This window comes from Rana temporaria, chromosome 8 (genome assembly GCF_905171775.1).
Source record: "Rana temporaria chromosome 8, aRanTem1.1, whole genome shotgun sequence".
NCBI lineage: Eukaryota > Metazoa > Chordata > Amphibia > Anura > Ranidae > Rana > Rana temporaria.
In genome coordinates this window covers 154,301,726-154,323,238 of record NC_053496.1, presented here as the reverse complement: position 1 = coordinate 154,323,238, position 21,513 = coordinate 154,301,726, and the positions used below count along the sequence as shown (strand labels likewise).

At 45.3% G+C, this 21,513-nt stretch overlaps 1 protein-coding gene across 1 annotated transcript in view; it reads right to left on the bottom strand.

Annotated features, from left to right (window-relative positions):
- The window catches only part of LOC120910454 (membrane-spanning 4-domains subfamily A member 4D-like), a 119,109-nt gene extending 98,132 nt beyond the window's left edge, over positions 1-20,977 (bottom strand). Inside the window, exons 1-3 of the mRNA XM_040322210.1 lie at positions 20,771-20,977; positions 20,405-20,689; positions 6,881-6,991 (exon numbers count right to left, since the gene is read on the bottom strand). Of these exons, the coding sequence (XP_040178144.1) occupies positions 6,881-6,991; positions 20,405-20,689; positions 20,771-20,977 (603 nt within the window). The remainder of the gene's footprint in view (positions 1-6,880; positions 6,992-20,404; positions 20,690-20,770) is intronic.
- Between the last annotated feature and the right edge of the window lie 536 nt (positions 20,978-21,513).

The window sequence follows — 21,513 nt, the reverse complement described above, 5'->3', positions numbered from 1 at the left end:
AAAAATTCTATATTAAAAATGTGTATATATATCTCCGCAGAGTGAGGGGGAAAAAAAGGGAAATAGCCATCCCCATCACGGAAGTGTAAACGGTGGGGATAGAGCCCTCTCAAACACCTATACTGCGGGGAATAAATATATTGTATATATACACAGGTTCATCAAAATAAATAAGTAGTGATAACAATCATATTGGGGACGAACCTATAAAGTGTTAAAATAGGACAAGTTAATAAACTCGTCAAACACTAAGCGTAATATAAACGCGATATTAAAATAAGTATATAAAAATATTAAAATTAATAATATAATCCAAATAATAAATATCTATATATAAAATATACATAAATATATATAAAAAAAATATATATATAAAAATGGTGGTCGCACACCTGGTTTGTCGCATCACATAACCACAATCTATATATATAAACAGGTATTCCTATTCTATCATCATGTAAAAGCTAATCTCCCTCAAATTGTGAGAAAGCAAACATACACAGAACGACTTAGTATATTGGAGAACTAGAATAGGTCGATCAAAAGTTACTAAGGAAGCAGTTGAGATCAAACTCAACGTTCATACCACCCGGTACAAGTGTACGCATAGTATGAATCCATTTAGATTCCTTTTGGCTAATTGTACGAATCTTGTGACTCCCTCTCCATGAGGGATTGTATTTTTCTACCCCCCAAAATTGTAATTGGGTGGGGTCACAGTTATGTACTTGATCAAAGTGCCTTGAAACACTATGTTTCGAAAAGCCTTTTATTATGTTCTCCACATGTTCACTGACCCGAACCTTCAGGGCCCTCTTGGTTCTGCCAACGTATTGGAGGTTACAGCTACATTGTAGCACATATACAACCCCCTCAGTGTGACATCCAATAAAGTCTTTAATCACATGGGTTTCACCTGTGTTTGTCGCTACAAACTCAGTACGTTTCTTTTGGAACCTCTGTGATTTCCGACATGCATTACAGTTCTTGCATGGATAAAAACCTTTTCCTGAAAAGAAGGTATAGCCTGGTTTTGGTGGTGGTTCAACTACTGTCTTCACAATCAGGTTTCTCAAAGTTGGTGCTCTCTTGTACACTATCCTCGGTTTTTCTGAAAGTAGTTGCCCTAGATCCTTATCTCCCTTCAAGATGTGCCAATGTCTCCCAATCAGTTTGGCCACATCTTTGTATTGGGAGTTATAGTCTAGAATAAGAACCGGTGCACTTTGTTGTTGATGTATTTTCGGTTTATCTTGCAGCATCAAATTCCTATCTAGCTTTCTGACAGTATCTATTTGATCTTTCACCCATGACCCTTCATAGCCTTTTTCTTTAAACCTCATGTCAATCATGTCTGCTTGTAATGTGTAGTCACTCTCTTTCGTGCAGTTCCTTCTTATTCTAATAAGTTGCCCTTTCGGGATATTAGACACTTTATAGGTTCGTCCCCAATATGATTGTTATCACTACTTATTTATTTTGATGAACCTGTATATATACAATATATTTATTCCCCGCAGTATAGGTGTTTGAGAGGGCTCTATCCCCACCGTTTACACTTCCGTGATGGGGATGGCTATTTCCCTTTTTTTCCCCCTCACGCTGCGGAGATATATATACACATTTTTAATATAGAATTTTTAACTTGTAATGATATATGTATGGTTGTCCGACATGTAGCGGTATATACGATGTAATCTTGAATTTTAGCCACTCTGTATCATCTAGTTACCATGGAGATGTGTATCGCTGAATTATATCTTCAGGTGGAGATATGCCATTCCAATGCAGTGTGTCCTACTAGATAGTTATAATATACATAGCATTTGGACTTCAATAAAATGGCGGCGATACTATTTCCGTTTTCTCAGATACATAAACAGTAGAATGTTCGCCAATCAGATGCCCCAGATGAAGACACGTGACCCCGTGTCGTAACGCGTAGGGATTGGCGTACACCTGGAGTGACGTAAGCCGGCGCTGTGAACGCGGCTCATTTTAAATTGCTGCACGTTTGTTACTTTTAAATGTAAGCACAGGTCTTTTCCTTGAATAAATTATACCCTGGTTTACTGTACTTCACCATCGGAGGCTCCTCTCTGTTCTCTCCCTCTCTCCTTTTTATTTATTTGGGCGGAGTACTATACGGATCTATGAAAGAGACGCGGTGCCAGCTCAAGGGGTGAACGGACAGGAATTACCCATAGAGGATTGCCACTGTGTGAGAGATTCGATGCTCATCTATATCTACCTGGAGGTAAGAGGCTTGTGAGCCTAGTGAAGGATACGATCTATCATCTGCTTGTCAATATCTAAATACTGGATTCAGCATCATTTAGCATATCATCTGGCAGCTCTCATTTGTCATTTTTATTTTCACTTAAGGACTTGTTTTCTTCCACATCACTCAATTTACCATTTATTTGGTTCTTAGTTTGGACTTTGGTTTGCACTTATATTTTGTTTCAATATTTGAGTGGGATTAGCTCTCTTATATCACTTTATTGCACGGACTACTCAGTGTAATATTTATTTTTATTGTGTTTCACTTTTTTATTGTGTTTATTTTTGTGTGTCACTGCGATGTGAGATACGTTGCGCAGAATCACTTTCACTATTTTGATTCCTGTTTTTGTGTATGGTAAACACTGCTAGGTTTTGCTGCACTGTATATATTTTGTTGAGGTTATTGAATATTAAGGATCTATATTAGCGCGGAAGCACTTGTCACTTTAGCATACTGTACATGTCGTCAGTATGCTGGATATAATGTTAGATAATTGTTTTAGGGTGACCCTCCACTTTAGGGGTGATTTTTCTTCTCCTCAAAGAAGATACCGGCACCTGCTGGTGACATGGAGGGCCGGATAAACATATTTTCCAAACTTTCATCGATATAGGCACGTAGGGCTTCCAGTTCAGGTTCAGAGAGAGGGTAAATTCGACCAAAAGGAATCTTGGCCCCTGGTAGCAGCTCAATAGGACAATAATATGTCCTATGGGGTGGAAGGGTGTCTGCATCCTTCTTGTTAAACACGTCCAGATATTCATGGTAAGCCAAGGGTATCAATTTAATGGTTTCTGGGGCGGGCTGTAGGCTCAGAAGAGGAGCGGTGCTAACAGTCCTTTCTGGGAAACAGTGTGCCAGACAGTAGCTGGAGGAAAAGGTGACAACTCCTGTAGGCCAGTCAATGTGCGGGTTATGGGCCCTTAACCACGGAATGCCAAGGATAATGGGGAACATAGGCGAGGTTATGACATCCAACCGGAGGAATTCACTGTGACCAGAAGGAGTTTGACAAGAAATAGGTGCAGTCTCTTGTGTGACCGGGCCTGATTTAATTCCCGGAGCCATCAGCCAAGTGAACATGGAATGCTTGTCTCTTGGTACACACAGGAAGCTGATGCAGAGAAACAAATGTGGAATCCACAAAACAACTGCAAGACCCAGAGTCTATGATAGCTGACACAGAAAGTGTCTTCCCGGCAAACTGAAGGATGACTGAGAGGGAAACCTGTGACCGACCCTCTCCAGAAAGATGCTCCATATGGAACCATTGGGGACTGGTTCTGACGGTCCTTGCAGGACAAGTCCGTACAAAGTGACCTGCCTCCCCACAATAGAGGCACAGGTTGGCACGTTGTCGTCGGAGACGTTCAGCCGGGGGAAAGGGGTGCTCTCGGAAAACTTCTGGGTATTGCCTTATGCTGTACCTTCTGGCTGGGAGGTGCAGTAGACAGATCGGGCCTTGAAGCCACAGAAAGGATTCCTTCAGTTTTCTCAGACTGTCTTTCACGTAATCGGCAGTCAATCTAAATGGTCAAAATAATCAGATCTTCCAAAGATGCTGGGATTTCAACTCTGGCTAGTTCATCCTTTAAGGTGTCGGAAAGACCAAAACAAAACCAGTGACGAAGAGCAGGACTATTCCATTGGGTGTCAGCACTTAGAACACGAAAGTCAGTGATATAGTCCTCAACAGGCCTTATCCCTTGCTGCAATTTGCCAAGCCTGGATTCTGCAGACTGCTGGCAAAAGGGATCGGCGTATAATTGAGCCATGGCTGAGAAGAAAGAATCGGTGGTAGCCAGAACAGGGTCACGCAGCTCTCGGAGGTGATGAGTCCAGGAAAGTGGTTCATTCAATAAAAGTGTGATTACAAATCCCACCTTAATGTTCTCTGAAACAAAGGTCCAGGTAGCAGGGAGAAATAGAGTTCACAGGAGTTCCGGAAGGTTCTAAACGTTTCACGATTTCCGGAAATTTGTTCGAGAATAGGCACCCTAGGTTCCGGAACAGGAGGAGGAGTGGTTCCATGGAATGGACTTGACTCAACTTGAGTAGAGGCATCTGCGACTGAAGGAGAGGCACGAGCTGGTGCAACATTTTATTCATGCGAGAAACGCTCATCCATGCGACTGAGGTCCCTCTGTAAATTCTGCACAATATGGGTAAGTGCAGAAATTGTTTCAAGAATGTCCTTTGGTGGAGAGGCCTCCCTTTCAGACTCCATTCCGGGCTGACTGGTACTGTCACGTACCTGGTAGGAGTCTGATACCTGGTAGGATACCTGGTAGGAGTCTGATATGATGAGGTTGGCCTCTCTTGTATCTCCAGCCCAAACCCCTCTGAGGGTGAGACAGATGGCGGTTAAGGTTAGGAGGAACACGAGTGCCTGTAAGTGTTGCTTGTAGAACTGGCAGATGAACAAGTACAGAGCACAAGTAGTGTTTGAGGAACCAGGCAGAGTTAAGGGGAACTCCAACCCACTTGCAGATTCTGGATAAACAGCTTGCTGGAACTTTCAGGATGCAGAGGTCAGATGACTAGCTGGGTCGGTTAACAGACGGGCAGCAGGGTACCAAATCATCAGCAGAAGCAGGGTCAAATGGGTAGCCGGGTTCGATAACAGACAGGCAGCGAGGTACACAGGAATCAGCAGGAGCGGAGCCAATGGATAGCTGGGATCAGGAACCAAGTAATCAGGAAGGTATCAGAGTCCAGAGACGAAGTCAGGGAAAGCCAAGTCAGCAACAGGAATCCAGCACAATACACAAGCGCCAGGAAATCAGGGCACTGCTGAAGACTAGTCAGCACTGCCTGGACGTCAGAGCCCACTTTAAATAGGTACCAGGAAATATTAGGAACACCCCATGCGCGTACATGCGCAGTAGCGCTCTGGAGCGGCCGTTGTGTCCCAAGTGCGTGCGCATGCGCGCCAATGGTCCGGAAAGTCTGCCGCTGTCTAAGAATGCGCGTATGTGCGCCAAATACATTCCAGTCTTTCTCTTACACAGGCACAGTGAGGATGCATTGATGAGCACAGTGAGGCTGCAATTGATGGGCCCAGTGAGGCTGCAATTGATGGGCACAGTGAGGTTGAATTTTTTTTGTAAAACCTTTATATATGAAAAACAGGGCAATACATCTCAGGTTACATTCACTAGAGATAAAAATATAAAGTAGTGCACCAGTCCTTTCTTTTTTGTAATTCCATAAAAGAAAAGGACATACAAACATATATAACAACATTCACAAGAGGAAAACAGTTAAGTCAGCCAAAGACATAGGGAATGTAATAATCAGGTAACTGTGGCTGTATCAAGGCTTCCACCCACAAAACGAGTTTGTTGAGCCTCAACCGCCGAGTTGCGGAATGTAGGAGTAAGGCTGCACTTGATGGGCACAGTGACGCTGCATTTAATAGGCACAGTGAGGCTGCACTTGATGAGCACAGTGAGGCTGTAATTGATAGACACAGTGAGGCTGTAATTGATGGGCACAGTTAGGATGTAATTGATGGGCACAGTGAGGATGCAATTGATGGGCACAGTGAGGCTGCATTTAACGGGCACAGTGAGGCTGCATTTGATGGGCACAGTGATGCTGCAATTTATGGGCACAGTGAGGATGCAATTGATGGGCACAGTGAGGCTGCAATTGATGGGCACAGTGAGGCTGCATTTAACAGGCACAGTGAGGCTGTAAAATTGAAGAGAAGAAGCTGGGACAGCCACACTCCAAAAACGTTCCTTTTTATTAAAACTGGTCACAGAACATCACACGCCACAGCAAACAATCAGGAAAAGGCTAACCCATTTCGCACTGTGCTTCAGTGCTTAATCATAGTGCAGTGAGGCTGTACTTGATAAGCACAGTGAGGCTGTAATTGATGGGCACAGTGAGGATTTAATTGATGGGCACAGTGAGGCTAAATATGATGTGCACAGTGAGGCTGCAATAAATGGGCACAGTGAGGCTGCAATTGATGGGCACAGTGAGGCTGCAATTGATGGGCACAGTGAGGCTGCAATTGATGGGCACAGTGGCTGCAATTTATGGGCACAGTGAGGCTGCATTTGATGGGCACAGTGAGACTGGAATTGATAGCGGATTAGACAAACCATCTACTGTACCACTGACAGGGTTGCTTTCAATGATCAGATTTTATTTGTATTTATGTAAAACCCTTTTCCCCCCAAACAAAAAAGCCTGCATGATGTAACTGTAGGGTAAGCTGGAGTTTGGCTTCAATTTGTTAGTATATCTACATCTACTAGTACATCTACCACCCCCTCCCCCCACCCCAGATTAACAATGATGCTGTCCAAAGGTGCCCCTATGCTTCTTCATCCAGAGTGTGGGCACTCTGATACAGGATATGTGTTCCTGGCCAGATCACAGAGGGAAAAAGCCTAAAAAAAAGAAAACAAATGCAGCCACCACATTTAATGACTGGTAAGCTGCAATATACAGTAGTACGTTTTGGGTTAAACATCGCTTTGAGGTACAATCACAAGTATAAAATACAATAATATGATCTAGCCACATTCATATACATTGAAAATTGGGACTCATGGAGTTGCTTACAGTACTCACAATAATAGGTCCCCAAAAGGGGATTCCGCTGGGCAAAGAAATGGAAAACGTAGTAAAAAATAAACCGATCCCCAAAGCAACCTGCACGAGGCCGGCCACAATAATAACAATCTGGAGAAGAAAGAAGACAGTTTTATACATACTGTGTGTGTATGTGTATATATATATATACATATATATATATAATCTCACAGAGGTAAGTACACCCCTCACAGTTTTGTTGTGAAGTAGTAAGTGTACAGCTTGTATAACAGTGCAAATTTGCTGTCCCCTCAAAATGACTCAACACACAGCCATTAACCGCTTCCATACAGGGCACTTAAACACCTTCCCACCCAGACCAATTTTCAGCTTTCAGTGCTCTCACGCTTTGATTGTCATACTACATTGTATCCAAACAACATTTTTATAATTTTTTTCTCGTAAATAGAGCTTTCTTTTGGTGGTATTTAATCACCGCTGAGTTTTTTATTTTTTGCGATATAATCGAAAAAACGCAAACATTTTGAAAAAAAAAACACTTTTTTTTAGTTTCTATTGTAAAATTTTGCAAAAAAAGTAAATTTTCTTCCAAAAAATTGGGCCAAAATTTATACTGCTACATCTTTGGTAAAAAATAACCCAAGTTAGTGGATATTATTTAGTCTGTGTGAAAGTTATAGGGGCAGATCCACAAATATCTGCCCCGGCGTAGCGTATCTGAGATACGCTATGCCGCCGTAACTTACTTCAGTTTGGTTTGAATCCATAAAGAATTTGCGCCGTAAGTTACGGTGGCGTAGTCTATCTCTCGCAGCGTAACGGCGCGTAATTCAAATCGGCGAATAGGGGGAGTGTTTCATTTAAATGAAGTGCGTCCCCGCGCCGAACGAACTGCGCATGCTCCGTTCCTAAATTTCCCGCCGTGCATTGCGCTAAATGACGTCGCAAGGACGTAATTTTTTGTGACGTGGACGTAAATTACGTCCAGCCCGATTCACGGACGACTTACGCAAACTAAATTACATTTTTAAAATTATACGCGGGAACGACGGCCATACTTAACATTGAGTACGCCACCAAATACCAGCTTTAACTATATGCCGAAAAAAGACGACGTAAAAAAATGCGACGGCCGCATATCGTATCGTCAGAAATAGCTAAGATGTAGAAGACGTACTCCTGTCGGATCTAACCCAGATGCCGTCGTATCTTGATTTGAGGATTCAAAACAAAGATACGACGTGGGAAATTTTAAAGTATGCCGGCGTATCAGTAGATACGCCGGCGTACTCTCTTTGTGGATCTGCCCCATAGAGTCTACAAGTTAGGGTGAAAATTACTAAAAATTGATCACATCTGATCACACCTGATGTACTGAAGGCCTATCTCATTTCTTGATTCAATAACAATCCAGGAAAGTACAAATACCCCCAAAATGACCCCCTTTTGGAAAGTAGACAGTCCAAGGTATTTAGTAAGATGCATGGTGAGTTTTTCGAATTTGTAATTTTTTCACACAATTCTTGGGAAAATTACGTTTATTTTTTTTTTATTTAATTTTTTTTTTTTATGCAAATTTGTTGTATTGATAGGTTATTTCTTGAACACGGCATATGCATATTTGCAACTACACCCAAAAATACATTCTGCTACTTCTCCTATATATAGCAATACCACATGTGTGAGACTTTTACACAGCCTGGCCACATACAGAGGCCTAACATCCAAGTAGCACCTGCAGGCATTTTAGGAGCAAAATTACACATATAATTTCATGATGACCTATCTCAATTTTGAAGGCCCTGGAGCACCAGGACAATGGAAACACCCACAAAATGACCCCATTTTGGAAAGCTAACACCCCAACGTATAATCTATGAGGCATAATGAGTCTTTTGAATTGTTCATTTTTTCCCAGAAGTTTTCAGAAAACATGGGAAAAAAATGAAAACGCATTTTTTTAACACAAAGTTGCCAATTTTTCCCAACAAACCGCACGTACATAGCAAAAATGACACCCCAAAATACATTCTGCTACTCCTCCTGAGTATGGCGATACCACATGTGTGAGACATTTACACAGCCTGACCATATACAGAGGCCCAACATCCAAATAGCACCTCCAGGCATTCTAGCAGGATAAAATTACACATATCATTTTCTGACTACCAATCACATTTTTGAAGGCCCTTCATATATCTAACACATAGCAGGTACATACCAAATAACAAAAGATTACCTGTGGTTTTAGTAGTGCAGTGGTCCACAGAGGAGAGCATCGGTCCAGGCAGCAGGCAGGGATGTGGTCAGTGGCAGCAAAAGCAATTGTCCAGGCAGCAGGCAGAAATAGACAGGCAGAGATACTGTCAGCACAGCCAAAGCACAGGTCCAGGCAGCAGGCAGAGATGTCCATGCAGAAATACTGTTCATAGTCAGTAGAGGCAGCAGGCAGAGAAATAGTCAACACAGCCAAAGTATTGGTCCAGGCAGCAGAAAGAAACATAGTCCATAAAGTCCTGAGTCATTACAGGCAGCGATATGGTCAGCACAGCCAAAGTATTGGTCCAGGCAGCAGGAAGGACCATCAAGCTTAGGGCCAGGGGGACAGGGGTAGAGGCTTCTCCCACCCAAATCTCTTTGAAGCCTCCGGGCAACCAGACCCTGTTCTGGAAAAACAGAAAACCAAAAACTGATTTTCTGTACTCAGAACGCTATTCTGGAGCCCCTCACATATGTGAGATCCCTGTGTACTAAAGTAGAAGGGCAAAAGATCAGTCCAAGTGGCAGACAAAAACATGGTCGATTAACAGGCCGAGGTCGGTACACATGGAAGTCAGAAACGTGGTTAAAACGGTAGGCAAAGGCATTGTCGGTAAACAGGCTGAGGTTGGTGCACGTGAGAGTCAGTAAGGTGTTAAAACGGCAGGCAAAGACATTGTCGGTAAACAGGCCAGGGTCAGTTACATGGAGGGTAGAAACATGGTATCAGGCAGGCACAGGTATTAGAAAGGGGGAAATGGCAGTCTGTTACAAATAAGGGGAACTAGTATCTGATGGATCTGTGATAGATTCTGAAGCAATCACCGATACACAGGCCAGGTTGGGAGGGACAATCGGGACAATGATAACTTGTATCTCTTCTAACTCCTCCAGTTGAGCATACACGACATCTCTTTTGACGTCTTCTTCCGAAATCTGTGGGGGGAATGTTATAGGGAAGATGTTGTTCATGAAGTCGACTGACACTATCAGAGCGAATGCTTCCTGGGGCGGGTCCTTGTTGGTAAATCAGGGCAGTGACAATGTCTTCATAATATTTGAGGTAGGTGGTAGGTTGGTTTTCGGGTGATTTTTGATAGCAGACAAATGAATTGAACAGGGCCATGTGAAACAGATAAAATGCTACTTTCTTATACTAATAATTTGTCTTTCGGGTTGATAAATAGGGTTGTAGCATCTGATTGTTTAAATCCACCCCCCCCCCCCATGTACATATTGTACTCATGAACACATTCAGGCTTTACTACGGGGCCACGTCTTCTCTGAACCTCCACCAAGTTGTCATTGTGGATTGTAGTCATCATGTGAACATCCTTCTTGTCCCGCCACTTCATGGCCAACACCTCCTCATTCCTCATGAATGCGGCTTCCCCCTTTTGTAGCTGTTTTGATAGCAAATTCTGTGGGAACCCCTTCCTATTTTTTTGGAAGGTACCGCAGGCCAGGGTTTGTTCACGATACAGGTGACGGAAAAGGGGCAAGCTGCTGTAGTAATTATCTACATACTGTATAAGTGGTAGCCTTTTTTGAACAAGGGGTATGCAAGGTCCCAAAAAATGTTACCACTGGTTCCTATATATGTGGGGCAATCAGGGGGCTGGAGCTGGAAATCTTTGCCTTCGTAAATACGAAATGTGTGCACATATCCAGTGGCTAGATCGCACAATTTATTCTTTTTTACCCCATACCTGGCTCTCTTACTTGGTATATACTGCTTGAAATGCAGCCGGCCAGCAAAGTGGATAAGGGATTCGTCTACACAAATATTTTGGTTTGGGGATAAACACTTCAGAAACACTTCAGAAAATCGTTTGGTAAAATAATTTATTAGGGGGTGAAGCTTATATAATTTGTCATGGTTGGGGTGATCTCGGGGAGGGCACTGCGAATTGTCGTTGAAATGTAGAAAACGCATTATCATGTCGAACCGTGTCCTGGATATGACAGCAGAAAATATGGGCATGTGGTGTATGGGGCGGGTGGACCAGTAGGAATGCGTTTCGTTTTTTTTTTAAAACCCCATATTAAAAGCAAGGCCCAAAAACATTTTGAATTCTTCTAGTGTGAGACGGCGCCAAGTAAACATACAGGCGTAGGACGAATTGGGGTTGGCAGCAATAAATTGCTCTGAATTGAGATTTGTTTGGTCCACCATGTACTGCAATAAATCTTTGGGGAAAAACAAATAAAAATAGTCCAATTTGGAAAAATTTGATGTGTTGAGCTGCACACCTGGCTGTGCGGTGAAAGGGGGGATTGTAGCGGATCCTGAGTTGGTAGGCAACCACAAAGGGTTTGCCAGTGCATCAGGAAGGTAGGACTGGGCCCGGATTCTTTGGGCTGGATGAGTAATTCCAGTACTGGTACTGGGCTCCTCTTCCTGGGGTCTAGCACTGCTGGTGGTAGGCAGGTCTTCGGATCTAGGTCCTGATCTTCTTACTCTTTTAGGAGGGATGGTTTCCTCCGCTGACTCGGACTCCGATCCACTACCCTCCACTGACTGTTATTCCGAACCAGAATCGGATAATGAAAGCTCCCCGCTGCTCTCATCATCCGACATGGTGAGGATGGTATATGCCTCCTCAGGTGTGTACATTCTTTGAGACATGATGGCGGTACTGGTGGTGCTACTGAAAGCTCACTAATGGCGGGCCTGTGTGAGGGTAATGACAGGTTACTGATGGCCTGTGTGACGGTACTTATGGTGGGACTGTGCGGCAGTAGTAATGGCGGTACTGATGGCAGTACTGATGGTGGTACCGTTGGTGGCCTGTGTGACAGATGGACTGTGACAGATGGGCTGTCAGATCCAGATGGTACCAATATCGGTACTGAAAGCAGTACTGATGGCGGTACTGATGGCGGTACCGTTGGTGGTCTGTGTGACAGATGGACTGTGACAGATGGACGCTCAGATCCAGATGGTACCGATGGCGGTACTGATGGCGGTACCAATGATGGTACTAATGGCGGTACCAATGGCGGTACTGATGGTGGTACCGATAGTGGTACTGATGGCAGTACTGATGGCGGTACCGTTGGTGGCCTGTGTGACAGATGGGCTGTGACAGTTGGGCTGTGACAGATCCAGAGGGTACTGGTGGCGGCACTGATGGCAGTGTTACAGGTTCTCTTTATTGGGGGTGTGAGAGAGAGAAGGAGAGATCCCTGGAAACCGCCACATTGTTTATACTTGTGACCGGCTGTGATTAGACACAGCCGATCACATGCCTAAACAACCAATTTCATTGGCTATTTACCCTGATCGAGGATGGGCTATGTCCAAGGGACAAGCGCCATCCCCGATCGGCACGCTGTGTGCCTCCAGCGGCGCGCTTTAGGCGCGCCTCTGCTTTGTTTTGCCATGTGACCGGCTGTGATTAGACACAGCCGATCTTGTGGGTAAACAACCAATTTCATTGGCTGTTTACCCTGATCGGGTATGCGCTGTGTCCGGGGGACAAGCAGCAGTACCGATCAGGGGCGCGATCAGGGGCGCGCAATAACGACGAATCCTGGAGGACGTCATATGACGTCCGGTCAGGATTCTGAAACCACTTTGCCGACGTCAATCTGTAATGGGCGGGCGGCAAGTGGTTAATGTCTAAACTGCTGGCAACAATGAGTACACCCCTAAGTGAAAATGTCCAAATTGGGCCCAATTAACCATTTCCCCTCCTGTTAGTGTCGTAAGGTCTCAGGTGTGAATGGGGAGCAGGTGTGTTAAATTTGGTGTTATAGCTCTCCCTCTCTCATACTGGTCACTGGAAGTTCAACATGGCACCTCATGGCAAAGAACTGAGAAAAAGAATTGTTGCTCTACATAAAGATTGCATTAGGCTATAAGAAGATTTCCAAGACCCTGAAACTGAGCAGCAGCACGGTGACCAAGACCATACAACGATTTACTTGAACCCTCAGTGTACCCGAGCTTAGGCCTTTGTTAAGCCCTGACTGAAGAAATTCAAGAATTTGAGATGGTTCTGGTGAGATAGGATTCCAATCTCTTTGCTGTGACATCGACATGAACCTCTCCCAGATTCTAGTGTAGGTGGTATTAGTGGAGCTATTTCTAGCTTGCATAAAGGTCGATATTACTTCCTGGGAGCATCCTTGTTCCCTTAACATAACCCTCTCAACTTCCATGCTGTCAGATGCAGCCTCTCTGGGGCTGGATGGAAGAATTGCCCTTGATATAGCAGATCCCTGGTTACTGGTAGATGGATTGGAGGCTGCGTACTGAGTTGTAACAGGGTCGTAAACCATGGCCTCCTCGGCCAGAACGGTATTACTGCTATAACCGTGGCTGAGGACTTCCGAAGCCGGGACAGGAATTTCGCAATCAGAGGTGTTGGAGGGAAAATGTACCCCAGCTTGAAGTTCCATGGGTGGACTAGGCAGTCTGTTCCTTCGGCTGACGGAAAGTGGGTTTTGGACAGGAACCTCTGACACTTGGAGTTTTTCGGCGTGGCCGCTAGGTCGATTTCTGGTACTCCCCAGGTCTTTGTAAGAATGGAGAATACATGGTGGTTCAGGGACCATTCGTTGTTCGAAAGTGTCTCTCAGGCTTAGGTAGTCGGCCAACAAATTCTGTGCTGCCGGGACGTATACTGCCCTCAGATCTAACAGGTGCACTTGGGCCCATTCCAATATGGGGCGAACTTTCTCCAGAAGCGTGCGACTCCTGGTGCCTCCCTGTCTCTGGATATATGACACAGATTCTTTGTTGTCCATCCTGATAAGGACACTTTTCCCCTCTAGAAGAGGTGCAAAGGTCATGAGAGCCTGAAAGGCTGCCCTGAGCTCTAAAATATTCAACACTATGCCTTGAGCTCGAAAGTGCCACTGGCCTTGGGCTGCTTGGTCCCGAAAATGTGCTCCCCATCCCCTCTGGCTGGCATCCGATGTTACTACTTCTGGAACTATCGGTCTGAATTTCCTGAGGTTGAATGGGTGCATCCACCACCATACTGATTGTTTTACCCAACTGGAGATGTGAATGGTTTGGAGCATTGATGTTCCGTTCCACTGTCTGAGAAAAGAATTCTGTAAGACTTGCATGTGCCACTGAGACCACTGTACCATGGGTATGGTTGCAGACATGGACCCCAGAAAACTGAGGCAGGCTCTGGCCGGCAGGCGTCTGGATGATAACAGGTTCTGCATCTTCTGGACTAAGGGCTTCAGCTTCTCCTGAGGGAGTTGTACACGGTTCAGTCTGGTATCCAACTCTGCCCCTAGAAACACCATGACTTGCGTGGGCTGGAGACTGCTCTTTTTCCAGTTGACTAGCCACCCGAAGTCTTGCAGGGTCGTGAGCAATAACTTCTGGTGATGAGTCAAGGTTTCCCGATTCTCTGCCAGAAGCAGTATGTCGTCCAGATAATGATTAGGGGTGCAACGGATCAAAAAACTCACGGATCGGATCGATCCTCGGATCAGGAGTCACGGATCGGATAATTTTTCGGATCGGCAAAAAAAAAAAATCTCCCCCCCTGTAATATCCACATGTCCCCCCCCCACCAACTATAGTACCCCCTCGGTGCAGACACCCCCCCTCCTCTCGGTACAGTGACCCACCCCCTCCTCTCGGTACAGTGACCCCTCCCTCCTCTCGGTACAGTGACCCCCCCTCCTCTCGGTACAGTGACCCCCCCTCCTCTCGGTACAGTGACCCCCCCCCTCCTCTCGGTACAGTGACCCCCCTCCTCTCGGTACAGTGACCCCCCTCCTCTCGGTACAGTGATCCCCCCTCCTCTCGGTTACAGTGACCCCCCTTCTTGGAGTACAGTGACCCCCCTTCTTGGAGTACAGTGACCCCCCTTCTTGGAGTACAGTGACCCCCCTTCTTGGAGTACAGTGACCCCCTTCTTGGAGTACAGTGACCCCCCTTCTTTGAGTACAGTGACCCGGGCCCCCCTTCTTTTAGTAGAGTGACCGGGGCCCCCTTCATTTAGTAGTGACCCACTCTGCTCTCAATACAGTGACTGACCCCCCCCCAGCTAGTACCAACAGACACTCCCCGAGTGTGGGCTCCTCCTCTGTGGGTGTAAACAGAGAAGGGCCGCCGCCGGGTGTACCAAGATGGCCGCGGCTCCGGAGCTAGGCCGAAGCCGCGGCCTTTCCTAATGTTACGGCGGCGGCTCCGGAGCTAGGCCGAAGCCGCGGCCTTTCCTAGCGTTATGGTCGCGGCTCCGGATGTAGGCCGAAGCCGCGGCCATAACATTAGGAAAGGCTGCGGCTTCGGCCTAGCTCCGGAGCTGCCGCCGTAACATTAGGAAAGGCTGCGGCTTCGGCCTAGCTCCGGAGCCGTGGCAATCCGCGGATCACAGTGTGTTCCGATCCGACGGGGGTGACCCGTTCGGATCACGGATCAACTGTGATCCGTTGCACCCCTAATAATGATGGACTCGAAACACCTTCTCCCTGAGAAGTGCGATCAGGGGTAGGAGAACTTTGGTGAATGTCCTGGGTGCTGAGGAGATGCTGAATGGAAGGCACCGGAATTGGAAATTACATTGACTGATTGAGAACCGAAGAAACTTTTGGAAGGCGGGATGGATCGGGACGTGAAGGTAAGCGTCCGATAATCTACCAATAACATCCAGTCTCCCAGGTTCACCGCCAATAGAATGGACTAAAGGCTTTCCATTTTGAAGGCTTCTATTTTCATCCTCTTGTTGAGCCTCTTTAGATCCAGGACTGGACGAAATTCCCCCGTCTTCTTTTGTACCAAAAATAAAGGGGAATAGAACCCCCTCCCTTTTTGGTGCGGCGGTACTTCTACGATTGCCCCCTTTTGTATCAATTCTGTTACATATTGCAGAAGTAGCCTTCTTTTGTCTGGGGAAGATGGTATCTTGGTAGGCTGGAATGTATTCTCCATTTGTGTCCGATCTTGATAGTGGATAATGTCCATGGATCTGATATGTGACTTGACCATATTTGAGCGAAGTTCTTGAGCCTGGCACCCACCTGAGCTGGGTGGGCGGGCGAATCCTCAAAAAGATTTCTGTTGGTCCCCAGCCGTGATGGCCTTGACCTTCTGTACCTTCGTAAAGGAGGGTCGAGAATTTTTCCAGTCCCTCCTGAACTCCCTCCTGGGACGATAGGACCTAGCATCCCTGTATTTGTTGGGAAGATTGCGCCTATAAGCAGGACCCTTCTGGGTTTTAGGTCTCCTATCGGAGGGTATTAGCCCCTTTTTTCCTCCCGTGACTTTGGAGATGGCTGAATCCAGTTTTGCGCCAAACAAGTTTGAGCCGTCATATGGAATTTTGCACCAATTCGATTTTGATGCTGCATCAGCTATCCAGGGCTTCAGCCATAAAGCCCTTCTGACCATAACTGAGGCTAGCATAGCCTTTGCTCAAGATCTAATGATGTCAACTAATGCTCCGGCCATGAAGTCGCCTGCCAGTTTAATCTCCTGTAGGGAGGAAATTATTTTCTCCTGGTCAGTTCCATTTAGGAGGGATTTCTCAATGTTAGCTGCCCATGCAGAGATAGCTTTGGCTACTGCGGCGGTGGTGATAGCCAGTCTACAAGCGCCTCCTGCCGTGGAGTAAGCCTTTTTTAATTCAAGATCGATTTTGCGATCAAGTACGTCCCGGAAGGTAACTACGTCTTTGATCGGCAGGGTAACGTGTCTGGCAAGTCGCTTTAAAGATGAATCGACTGTGGGTGCATTAATCGGGGAATTGATTTTAGACTCCTTTAAAGGATACAATTTTGCAATTTTGTTGCTAAGACTAGGCCGTTTATCCGATCTCTCCCACTCATCTTTTATGAGGTCCTCCAGTTCCTCTATGAAGGGAAACGATTCAGGATCCCTCTTCAGTTCTGGAAAATATTTCCGAATCTTCTCAGGTTCTGTCTCATCTTCCTGCCAATTGCTTCTTTGACTGAGCGAGCAAATGGTTCGATTAAGCAGAAGTGGAACCCTGACGCCGCCTCGCATTCTTCATTTTCAGAGAGGGTTTCTGAAGCCTGTGTGTAGTGAGAGGGTACTGGTGAAGTGCTTGGGGTAGCATAGTTAATTGGCGGAGCCATAGTTCCCAAAATTGACTCTCGTGGCGACTATCTTATGAGCCCTGTCGCTACTCTGGCGTCCGGCTCCTTCTCCTTGGTTGCTTCGTTGAAGCAAGTACGGTAAGCCAATTTTCCTGGCAATGCTGGAGCCCCGCATACCTAGCAAACATTTGCTGCGGGACGGGTATGGTAGTTCCGATCATGGCGAGATGATGGTAATCGTCTGCGGTGAGACCGACTATGACGGGAGCGGCTATTACGGGAGCGGCTACGTCTTGAGCGATGATAGCGGGAGGGTGTTCTTGAGCGACTTCTGCGTGATCTTCTGCCACTGGACGCATGACTTGATCTCCCTCTATGCCGCGAACTTGCGTCTCTTGACCTGGTAGGACTGCCAAAGAACGCAGTGTTAGTGGTCAGGCTCTCTTTTTTGTCTCTTCTCTACTTCCCTTTTACGGACGGCCTCTTACCTCGTTTGCTGATGGTGGTCTGCGAGGGCAGTGGTCTCCATGAAGGGTGCAGAGGATACATTCTTGAGGACAGTCTGGAGAGAAGAGGAGACAATACTACTAAAAACAGGGCAAAAACAAAGGAGCAGTATAGGGAAAAAGCTAATAGGAACAGGCCAGGGAAAGAGGCAGGAGGAAAAAAACTACCTCGTGTTTAAATTTGAGTAATCTCTGCAGAGCAGCAGCCTGTAGCCCTATTGCAGTGTGTGCTGTGCTTTTAAATTCGGCGCCGCCTTCGCGGTGCTGATGACACACGCGCGCATGCGCAGAAGCGGTCCGATCGTTCCGGTGCCATCTTGGATGAGGGCAGAGGAGCTGCCGGCGTCATCACCTTGCTGCTCGCATGCGCAGAGCGATGGACAGACGCGGCAGCGCACATACACTGAGGGGATCTGCCGGAGGACAGGAGAATCTCAGAAAAAGGCCATACTTTGGTCTAAAATGATAAGAAAGAAATATAGGTACATTATGGACAATTAGGAACCAAATGACATAGAAGTGGGGACCACTGCGAAAATTTAAGCTTAAAGCTTGTCACATTGCCAGTACTTGCTGTTTGCGCCCCTGAGACCACCAGAACGGTGTTCCCTCCATAGAAGCTCCTTTAGAGACTGTACAGGAGGGACTTCCAAACAGGAGAGGCTTGAACCTGCTGGGGCGATTTGCGGTAAGAGGCATGCTTGCTTGTCTGTCCAATCTGTCAGGTGACGATTAAAAAAGAGAATGGTGTGGGGCGACTCCCCTTCAAATTTATAGCTAACCAATCCTGTCAGGTTGTGGGGGCGGAGTCACAACCCAGTGTGTGCTGCCATGAATGCGTCAGGAAAATTAAGTTCAATGCTTCTTAGAATACGTCAAATTGTTTCCGAGCATGCGTAGGAATTTTACGCGTCGGGATTTGTACAAACGATCGGAAATTCCGATCAGTTTTTTTTCCTGACAGGAAAAAAGAGATCCTGCTCTCTATCTTTTTCCAGCAGTTTTTCCGTTGGAAAAAGTCTGATGGAGCATACACATGGTCGGGATTCCCGACCAAAAGCTCTCAGGCCCCGTACACACGACCGAGTTTCTCGGCAGAATTCAGCCAGAAACTTGGTCGGAGCTGGATTCTGGCGAGAAACTCGGTCGTGTGTACACTTTTCAGCGAGGAGCCCGTCGAGGAACTCGTCGGGCCGAAAAGAGAACATGTTCTCTATTTCCTCATTGTTCAATGAGGAAAGTCGGCCCGCCGAGCTCCTCGGCGGCTTCCACACTGAACTCGACGAGGAACTCGATGTGTTTGGCACGTCGAGTTCCTCGGTCGTGTGTACGGGGCCTCAGACTTTTTCCAACAGGAAAACAGATTGTGTGTACAGGGCATTAGGTTAATTCCGGGCCTCTTACAGTACCTGTGATTAATCATATCCACATATCAAAGTTCTAATTGATCGACCTCTTTTATAGCTGCCATATATGTTGTACTACCTATTGACATTCCGTGTACCATCAGTAAATTTTTAAGTTGTCTTTGCAATTTTGAGTTACGTTAAAGGGCACTACCATGGAAAATATTTTTTTCTAATAATTGTACAGAATAGGGAATGTGTGGAGGAGTTGTATCTATTTTTTCCTTATTATGGTTAGGAATAAATGACTTAAAGTGCTTGGTAAACCCTTTACTACCACTTTTACCTACAGGTAAGCCTATAATAAGGCTTACCTGTAGGTACCATGAATATCTCCTAAACTTGCACAGTTTAGGAGATATTCACTGTACCCACATGTGCCAACGCCATCGGCACATGCGCACTGAAGAAACGGCTTGCTTGTGCCGTTCCTTCAGTAGCTGTGCCGTGACCGGCGTCTTCGGCCAATCACAGCGCCGGAGCCCGTAAACCCAGAAATAACTCCAGCAGACATGTCGCCGATACCAGCAATGTACAGGGGCCGCTGCAACTGCTTCGATCTAAGGTAAGTATTTCATAATGAGATAGTATGCAATGCATACTAGCTCATTATGCCTTTGTCTTGCAGGTTGTTTTGTTGTTTTTTGCAGAGTTTACAACCACTTTAGTAAGATATATTTTAGTTAGGATAATATAATATATTTTTTATATTATTTCATCAATCTCATTTTTAGTCACCAGATGGTGCTGGAGTTCCAACATCTGCTTTGCTAACAAAAAAATCTGTTTACGGAGCTGTACAAGTCAAAATAATACACCATAGTAAATGAGTCAGGGACTCTCACCCCCCTTATTTCCGAGGACAGTATCCATATCAAATCTAAATCGGAGAGAGTATGAAAGTAAACCAATCCTCCTGGCCAGATCCCCTACACCCACTAGGCTTGAGAGTCTGCCTAAGTTTGCTTGCCAGCATTTTAGCTCTGTTTTGGCTTTGTCTCATTGCAAAAGCATCAATTAGCATGGTTATTATGGAGGTAACTACCTCATTGGTTAGAAACTGAAACAAGGGGTCATTCACTTTACTGCACCTAGACTTTACCTTGTTTTGTAATGACAGATGTTTTCCTCCTGTGAAATGAGGTATCACAATGTGACCAACAGAAAGCAGTAATTTTCAATGTAACTTAAAAAAGACCAGTGTGCTAAGCACTGTTTAAAATAGCGATGCCAACTACTCATTACAGATGCAGAAATAATTCCTTAGGGAAGTGGGATTTACATGTAAACTGCGAAACATCTTTACTTTAAATAATTATGTGTAATTTAATACTTACGCCGAGAGCTTTAGGCTTGGCCTTTAAAAAGGTCTGGTAAAAGGCTGAAGACTCTGTAATTTGAGGTATGACAGCAGAAAAGCTCCACTGGGGGGCAACAGTAGGCACTTTCCACATTTGCGGAGCCGGGGGGACTTCATACCCCATAGGAACTGAATGGACATTAAATTCTGCAGGATTGCTGCACACATTAGGTTGTGGAGCATCCATAGGTACTTCATTTGGTAAAGCTTCATAGCTGGGCAGATTAGCTTCACTGGTCAAAGAGTGCATCTTGAAGACGTACTGGAAGAAATAACAGAAAAAAGCATTAAAAATACTAAATCTGTAAAAAAATCTTCACCAAGATTAGCATGTAATAATCACCTGCGTAGTTTTGTCTAAACAGTAAGCTAGGATTACAAATCGGTCACATGTCCTGTTTGTTATTTTCTTCCTTGATCTCATTAAAATTACACTTTGCTCCCTCAGGGATTCATTAAAAGGCACTTGGGAGCATCTCTGTACTTGTGATGTAGTCACGCTCTTAGGTTTCATAGAAACAGAAAACTTTAGTTTGTAGTGATCATCCATTCATATTGTATAATGTTGGGAAAATACAGGGATACCAAGTGGCCAATCCGACCTGAAATTTTACCTATACATAACAAAACACATTCACAATTGTTAGGAAAGTGCTACAGGAGCTGCCAATCAAGTTCTTGTATATGTGATGTTCTAAAAATAACCTTTAAGGATTGACAATATTTTCTGAAAAAATTCCATCTTAAAAAATTATACCATGTAAAATTGCTGGACAAGCCATTTTTTCAATTTAGTGGAATTTAAAATATACTTTCCATTTCCATCTGTAGTTATTTGAATTTTCCAATAATCCAATATAATTTTCTTAGACATCTGTGCTAAAATATAAATAACATTTTAGGCCTCATTCCCAACACATCCCCTGCAGCCTTCCTTTTTTAGAATACTAAGATTTGTTCAAATGGCTATATAGCCAGAGCCGTCTTTAAGGCAGGACAAAAGGGACAGCTGCCTTGGGCCCGATCATTGTTGTGGAGCCCAAAAAGCCTGCCTCCCACTTACCAACTATCACAGTTAAAGTGGAG